Source organism: Lissotriton helveticus, chromosome 2_1, assembly GCF_964261635.1.
Source record: "Lissotriton helveticus chromosome 2_1, aLisHel1.1, whole genome shotgun sequence".
Classification (NCBI taxonomy): Eukaryota; Metazoa; Chordata; class Amphibia; order Caudata; family Salamandridae; genus Lissotriton; species Lissotriton helveticus.
The window spans coordinates 1,939,113,303-1,939,122,361 of record NC_136059.1 but is presented as its reverse complement, the minus strand read 5'-3'; the positions used below and the strand labels follow the sequence as shown (position 1 = coordinate 1,939,122,361).

Below are 9,059 nucleotides of genomic sequence, written 5' to 3'. Positions count from 1 at the left end.
AGTTCGTGATTGGGCCCTCGCTCCAAGAGTGGACCCCTTTCTGTTTCGGGATCAGAACTTTCGGGTGAGCTTTGAGGACCATAATGGAACTTTACTTTGCTGAGGATGTCGGCTCTGTTAGCTCCGCGGGGATTCTATGGGAGGCGTTTAAGGTGGTAGCCTAGAGGGACTTTGTGCAGGCGGTGCCAAACTTAAAGAAACTCTACTTCGGTGCGAGGAGCTCGAGCAGGAGATACTTGCTGAGGAAGGCATAGAGGCAGCGGCTGCGGAGGAGGCCGAATAGCATAAGCACCTCCTTAAACTTAAAAAACGATCCCTTCGAGACCATGCCGACAATGCGGGCTCACGCGCCTGCCACGCAATGGAGAGTATACAATTTGGGTGAGAAAGCCAATAAGCTGATCACGTGGCTGGAACGGAGGGATCGGAGTTGCAATTGGGTGTCTGAAATTCAGTCTGCAGAGGGGGTTCAGAGTGGTACAGGAGCAGCTCTGACGGAAATTTTTGCCAAATATCATGAAGCCACTTACCAATCTCAATCCACGAGGGGGGAGCCGGCATGTACTGCTTTTCCGCGCGACGTCTCTCTTCCGACTCTTGAATCTGAGGACAAGGAGCTGCACAAGTCAGATTTTCATGTGAAAGTTGAAAACATCATGCAAAAGTTGCAGTCTGGGAACACGGCGGGCCCGAATGGGCTCCCCACTGAGCTGTTTAAATGTGTGGCGAGCAAGCTGGCTTGACATGTTTAAGGAAGCATTTGAAATGAAGCAACTCCCAGACATGCAAATGGCCACTATTGTTATACTCCTGCAGCTCCTACAGGCCCATCTCCCTTCTTAATTTCAAGGCCACGGTTCTAGCCAAAATTATCACGAATCAGCATGGCCAGATTCTGCAGTTGCTGATTCACCCGGATCAATCGTGCTTTATGCCCCATAGGCACATGAGGCTCAACCTATGACATTTATATAGGGTAATGTACATGATCCGGAGGCAGCCCGGTGTTCCACCCGCTCTTCTTTCGTTAGACGCGCGGGGATGGCATTCGACAGCATCGAGTGGCCTTATCTCTTTGCTGTCCTGGTGGGCATTGACGGGCAGCTGTAAAGGTGGATCCGGTTGCTATACACTGGCCCAATGGCCCGTGTTAGGGTCTACGGGTTCGTCTCATGATTGTTTGCACTGTATAGGGGGACGCACCAGGGGTGTCCTCTGTCCACGACGCTATTTGTATTGGCTCTGGAGGCCTTGGCAGCATGGATCAGGAGGTACCCGGTGGTGAGCGGGATTGATCTGGGAGGGGGGGCGGAGAAGAGCGCATCTCGTATGCGGACGATATCCTATTATACACGCATCGGCCGCGTCAAACGTTTCATCGACTCATTTATATAATAAGGTCTTTTGGATCCTATTCTGGATACCGCATTAATTGGGACAAGTCCCTGTTTTTTTCGCTAGCTGGGGACCCGCCGGTCTTAACGTCGGCGTGCTCGGAGATGGTGTTGCAGGACACATATTTTAATATTTGGGCATATGAATAACCAAGTCGGAGGTGGAGTTTACACAATTAAATCTGCAGGTCGAACTCTCTAGTTTGCAGGATGTTGCGATGCATTGGCGGGGGCTCCCCATCGCTAATGGGGCGGGAAGTTCTCTTCAAGATGATGGCCCTTCCGCGCCTACTGTACGCTATCCAAAACACGCGCCATCTGACTTCTTTCGGACAATTGACTCCGAACTACACCAGTTGCTGTGGGGTGGGGTGGGGGGGGGCAGCCGCAGGATTGCACTTAAGAAACTGCAGAAAAAGAATGTACGAGAAGGTGATGGCAGTCCCGGACCTTAAGAAATATTATTGGGCTGCCCATCTCAAAAATGGATGGGTCTTCTCCCCACTCGACAAGCCGGCCTCCAGGGTGGACAGATTGGTCGTGGGTGAGCACAGCTATCTGGGGGAGTTGTACCGCAGGGTAAGGGGTTCCACACATCTGCCACCACATACTAGAATGGTCATAGATATCTGGCATGCAGCCACTAAAATGAAAGGGTTGGAGGGGCAGCTCGCGAAACAGACCCTGCTCTGGGAAGTGCACAGACTGCAGGGCTTTAGGAAATGGAGCTTTTTAGGTATCGACTTGCTTGGGGACGTCTGGAAAAGTGGCACAAATGTGACATTCAATAGTTTCAGGGAGGGCTTTCAAATGGGGGTAGGTGGATTCCTCCGCTGTAGACAGTTAAAGTAAAGTCCACATTTGTAAAGCGCACAATCACCCGTAAGGGTCTCTAGGCGCTGGGGGCCGTCGGGAAGATTAAGCGAGCTATTGCCCAGAGTCACATGGTGCTGGGCTAACCTGCCGCCGGAGCCGGGGATCGAACCGTGATCCCCAGATTCCAGCGTCAGTCGCCCTGGCCGCGGCGCCACACCTCTCCCAGCACTTCATTCTCAATTGGCAGAAGGGAGCGTGCTCCCAGAATATTCACCCTTTGAGGATAGGCTCCTCTTGGATCCTATGATTCAGAAGGCGGTGTCACTTACGTATAAGAAATTGGTAAACAATACTCCGGACTGCCTGGGTCCCCTGCAAGAGGCCTGGGAATCGGACGTGGGCCTGTTGGAGGATGATGATTGGTCAGAGGCACTGCAGTGTCCCCGGGAAATAGCTATTAGGGCACGCTTTCGACTGATCCAGCTCCGCATCCTCCACAGGTCCTATGCCTCGAGAATGGGGCATGTCCGGATTAAGGGAGATGGCTCCGATCTGTGCCAAGGGATGTGGTGAGAGGGGATCGTTTTTTCATACTTTGTGGTCGTGCCCCAGGATTCAGAGGTATTGGAGGGGTGTCACCCTTGTGATGGAGGCTGTGGTGGGGACATGCGTTACGTTGGAGCCAAGGTGGCATATTCTCGGCATCACAGGGAGACCACGTGGCCAAAGTGTGCAAAGTTATGGTTGGCCTTGGCGGGAGGGGTCGCAAAAAGGAACATTGCACGTCCATGGGGGGCAGTGCAAACTCCGACCGACTGTGGCCGCTTGGATCTGTGATTTGGACTGGTGTCACAGGGCAGAGCAGGTGGTGTACCAAAGCCACGGATGTCCCTGCAAATGGGAGAAGATATGGGGCCGTGGTCATTATACAGGGGTCTGTGATGGTTCTCATGTTGGGTTCTCCTTGGGTCTTCTGGGAGGGTTTAGAGACGTACTTCAATGGGTGGCGGGCGGCTTGTCTACAGCATGTATGGGTATTGTGTTTAATATGGTGTGATATGGCCATATCTGGCAATTGCTTCATTTGTATATCCTTGAAATGCTTACTTCTGAAGCTTGTTTTTGATTTAATAAAAAGAACTCTTTATAAAATTAAAAAAACAATGGGAGAAAAACAACGTGCAAACATCCGGACCCTACACTAGATGGCAGAAGTATGCAAAGCATGTGTATCTACAACACACATGCCTCAAACAGACCGTTTTCATTTCTAAGGTCTCTACTTCGGAATTGTATTGTTGTTTGGTTGTTAAGCAATATCTCAAACATTTTCTCTTAGGGTTGGCTTGCTGATCTGACCTAGCCTTCAAAGATGCATGTAGTTCACACAACAGTAGGTCAGTTTCTCAGTCACAATTGACTTGTGGTTGATAAACAATCCCGCATTATCCTGTAAACACTTTAGGAACCAGTTGCACATTGTAAACACAATTTAGTAATATTACAGATTGCTTTTAGTGTTTGAAATTTAAAACTAGGCCAAAAAAGCAAGGAAATAATGAGGTTTCTTTTGTTGAGCAAGACAGCATTTCATAAATGATTTACAACTGTTGAGTTAAAAAAAGAATCACAAGTAATACAAATATGTGCGATTTCCCCAAGTAAAGGCTACTGTGATATTAGCATGACAGTTCATTGTTAGTAGGTGTGGCATATTCTCTGAACTGAACTCTCAACAATATCTTCGGATTGGCATATCACAGCCACAAGGCAACAGTTAATAAGAAATGTAGGTTGACATTTAGCATTATGTTCTTGAATCTAACATGTAGGAACAGGAAGCTTAACCTGGTATTTATGCATGCCATCCTGGAGAAAGTAACAAAGGTCATTAAACAAGGATATGGCCTTTCTAAACAACAAATGACAGTGTATGCAGACCAATTTTACAAACAATAGTCTGTTTTGGTTTGGATTATTTTCCTGTCTAAATTGCGACAAGAACCAGAGAAAAGACACCTCTGGAGACTATAGTGATGATCAGTATGAGTGAATCCCTTCAGGCAAACAAGAGAATGTAAAGACCGAACAGAGTGTGGTCGCACCTCACAAGAATCTTTCGGAATTACCTGCATGTGTTTATCAAGAAGAATCAGTTTCTTTGTGGAAAACAATATACCACAAAACAGGTCTTCAATCACCAGATTTTAATTCTGGAAAAATCTAGTAATTTTCAAAAAAATGATATAATCCCCAATATGGACAACATGTACAGTTATTACCATTCACTAATTTTTCAAAAGGCGCAAAATGTTTGCATTTTGATGTACAGTACTGCAAGGAACACACAACTTGCATCACTCAATTACACAGCAGATATACTCCCTGAAATATATTTAAAAAATCTTCAAATCAATTAGAAATACTACAAAGATACTATAGCAAGGTTCTTAAAAAGTTTACTACAAGACCATGCACTTTTTTTGGGAAAATGATTTCTGGAAATATTTTTATATAAACTGTTTCTTTGTTCACACTATGTGACCATATGTATAGCAATAAGTGGAAATCAAACCTTTAAGGGAAATATGCTCAGTTATTGCCTTCATTGTATGTCAATGGTATATTCAAGTTTATCATAACAAGTGAAATACAAACGTGTATTTAAAAACAGATCCTACAACCTCTTGAAAGCTTTGTGTAATGCAATAAATTAGTTTTCTTGAATAGAGCTATTCAAGTGGCATTCCCGATAAGTTGCTACGGTATGAATCTGCAATCCAAAACAAACGCTCAAGTTTTTCTTGTTTGACCAGCCTTGTGCATTCATAAGAGTAATTTAATTGTACGAGATACAGGTCTTTATGATGCATTCACCATGTTAACGTAGTGGGATGAGAATCATAAAGAATTTGCCATTTTCCCCAAGCAATATCAGCCTTGTGAGAAGGAGCCTGGAGTATCCATCAAAGACAATAGTTTGCCAATTATTACTATGCGCGTCAGAAGTCTATGCATATGGAAATCAAAACACAAGGCGGCCAATAGTGCTGAATCCTCCTCCACCTCCACCCCCTCCAGAAGGTCCACAGCTTCCTGGTGGGTCACTGTCATCAAATCCATTGGGACGAAAAGAGCATGATGTAGAAGCAGCTTGCAGTGCACGTGCCCGTGCATTCAACTCTTGTTCCTGGGATACAAACATATTAAAGTTACTTCTACAGCCAGTCAAAGTGGTGTGAAAGCTGTTCTGTTACTACTTGGAATTCTGAAATGAATTTTTTTTTATAAATACCGTGCTACCAAAAATATGCAAAATACTACAATTAATTGAAACAACACTCCAGCTCCCTCATAATTTTCTCTCTTAACAATCAACTGGTTAGCGAAGGATAATTTACTTACCAGTAACACTGTGCTCTCATATGGGTATCCTAGGTGGTCCTGGGCAACGTTTAAATGCAGTCACAATATTTGCAGCCACTTGCCACTAAGAGTCTACACATGTAATGTATGGACAAAGGAATCTCAATTTCTTTCATTTTTGTGCCATCTCAGATAAATTTGTAAACCGATGGAATTACAGCAGCTTAGCCCTTTCATAAATACAGCAGTCAAAAATGAACGTGGGAAAGATTATCCAGCAAAGAATCCAGTGTTACAAGAAACATTTGTTTATAAAGGATTCCTCACGAGATTCGCTTACTTCCATCATGTAATAAGAAATCCCATAATCACTAAGGTGGGTATTTAAGGGGCCAAGCAATGAAGAGAAAAAATATATACTATTACCCAGCCCCACATCACTAAATATCACAAAAAGGCCACACTTTATTGTTGCTTTGTTTGATGACATCTGTAGGGGGTTTAGATATTGGGGCATCATTTAATGGATGGCCCCTTTAAAGGAAAGAAGAGGACATCATTAGAATCAAGGAAACCAGACTAATCTGGGAGTCTGTAAGATATCAAGAACCACACAGTTATCTTTGATATTGATAAATCTACAGTACCTGTCTTTAGAAAGGTCTTAACAACCACAACAGTCGAAGGCGACTGCAAGCTAGAAAAGTGTCTTAAGTCCATCATCCTGTCATGAAAGCAATAATTAGCTAGCTCTGTCAGTTGGGTCAAACAGGAAACAAACCGAGGACAATAGCAGCAACAAACTTGAAAACACTGACAAGAATAAGGCAGAGTGAAACCTACCCACAACTTTCTTTGCCATACTGAACTATGCATTAAGTAGGCATCCTACAGCAATCAACACTGGCTGCAGCACATCCCCTAATAGTCCAAGGCAGAACCACAAAGAAGTAGGAGCAGGTAGCTCCCTCGTTCCCTAACAACTGCCCCTATTACTCCAGAATCCTCTTTTAAATCCTCTTAAAAGCTAAAGTCCTGACTATCGTGTTCCAAGAACTAAAGTAAAGGTCTGTTCTTTGTGGAACGTTACAACATTCAGGAAGTGATAGTAATCACACCTCCCCTCGTGAACATGGGAAACTCTAACCGGAATGCAGAAATCATCTTTAGTACAACCTAGTTACGAAGCTCCTCTCTGCTTAATAAATGCCCTCTTTGTTGGAAAGAAAACTATCCTGACTTCCAGCACTCTTTGACCAAATCCGAAGAACCTCATATCCTTACAACAGAATACATTATGTGCAAAATTCAACGAAGCACTTTCAACATGCTTTCAACTCTTACTATGCTCTGCTGATGTACTCCACAAAGCCTCCACACAGCAACCGTGAATTACACTACACATTAATTCCACCAAACAATGATGCATGTACTTTTTTGGAAACGGCACATGAATAAGCCCACAGAACATTGACATGCAAACAAAAGAAGATCGGAAAATGGATTCACAGACCATGAAAATATCAAACCCATCTACTTACGAATTCTCCTCACCTTCCTCCAACTGCACAATCAACCCTTTCCTTCCCATTCAGACTGCTAACCCTCTATCATCTCTCTGGAACAGAATTTGCATGCTAGCTCTCTTGAAAGGTAACCATAATCAGACTAACCTTTGCACAATAACATCCCCATCCACTAACATACTTAGGACTCCCCAAATGCACTGTGCTAGGCTTAATGACTTTGCCTGCACATCTCTACAAAGCTTAGTCCAATATTCAAATCTGATAATATTACTTGAGCTATATCTGGCCCTTTAAATCCTCAAACTATTCAACTTCTTTCCTAACCTTCAAGGCACTACTCTGATTTCCTTTTCAATCACACAATCTTATCTGGTGGCATATCTCATGTTTTACAACTGTGGGAGTTATATCGTACTAAAGCAAACAAGCACACACACACACACACATAAGCACACACACACATGTACATCCACACACAAGCAAACACACAGTCAGCTTTCTATCTTCTCCGAAATACTTAAAAGCCTTGTCTTCAACCAAATGAATCAGACACACACTCACTCAATTCTAAAAATCTCGTCAACCCCTTTCCAACAGACATCTGTGCGTGCTCCATTCCACTGATACATCCCTCAGATCTACAGCTAACGTAATCCACTCTGCTGAACACAAACACCTCTCGTCCTCGCGCAGGGGCCTCCAAAACCTATGCAGTGATGGGGAACTTTCTCTGAAGGAATGACCCATACCACTGCTGAATGTCCATGTTGCAGTGGACTCTATCAAAGACTGTCAGAAGATGTACGAGATAGTGACCGATCCATCATTAATTGAATGGTGTGGAAATACCTGATCTTCCATTCCGTAAGCACAAGTAGCACCCATTGTAAACAACACTGAAGCTCAATGTAGGCAAAAATCAAGCAGTTTGCACTGGTAGTGTTAGAATCTACCTAGCATTTCAAGAATACTTTGTGAGCTAGAATGATGGGGATACAGACATATATGTTTTTGTATCTAGGACACAGTTCTGGAGCGACTATCACTCCCTTTCTTCGCTGAACTGTTCTTGTTGAGTTGTAGGACTCAGTGCATTTTACCACTTCTAACCAGTGCTAACATGCTTGGAACCCTCCTTCAAACGTGAGAAAATTGTCCCTAATTGTCATATTTAATTTACTCACTACAAATGATATTACATGGACCTAGGGCATGTAAATAAAATACTACTAGTTGACAAGAGTGCTTTAAAAGATGTCTCAGGCCTGCCATTGCAGCCTGTAGTGCAGTTTTGAACTACTATTTGGACCTGGCAAAATCAACCTTTTGTCTTCTCAAACATTCCCTTTCAAGGCTTATAAGTCACCCATACTGTAGGCCCAAAAGGCTGATAGGGCAGGGTGTACGGTATTTAAAAAGTAAGATGTGTATTTAAGCTTACCATGTCCTGGCAGTGAAAAACCACTACAGTCATTTTTCGCTAACTAGGTTACCTTATTACATTTAATAGGAGATAACTTTGGATTGTGAACAGATAGAGATATACTGTTCAGACGCAAATTCATTGTAATTTTTAGTCCTATTAAATAAAGTCCGATTTTAAGTCAAAATTCTAGAAATGCAACTTTTAGAAAATGTATAAACTCACAGGGTTAGGCCCGTGATCAGTAGGCCTAGGACCTATTTAAACCAAAAAACAACACAAGTACCAATACCGATGTCACACAATAAATTACAACAAAAAAGAATCACAAAACATAAAAACAACCATGACACCATTATATACCAATATTTCTAAAGCCTAGGGTCTGTTTTTTTTAACTTGCCTAATGTTTATTGTATATATTGTGTTTTTGGAGTCCCTGTGTATTGAAACATTTTGAAACATTTGTGTTGTTCAAACATGAGAATGAAATACCTAAAAAAGTTTTTATAATAAAAATTAATAAATAAA

General features: G+C 43.1%; 1 protein-coding gene across 1 annotated transcript in view; it reads right to left on the bottom strand.

The window, feature by feature from the left end:
* Window positions 1-4,402: 4,402 nt before the first annotated feature.
* The window catches only part of USP38 (ubiquitin specific peptidase 38), a 132,124-nt gene continuing 127,467 nt past the window's right edge, over window positions 4,403-9,059 (bottom strand). The window contains exon 11 of the mRNA XM_078676867.1: window positions 4,403-5,400. Coding sequence (XP_078532993.1) covers window positions 5,236-5,400 — 165 coding nt within the window. The 3' untranslated portion in view covers window positions 4,403-5,235. The remainder of the gene's footprint in view (window positions 5,401-9,059) is intronic.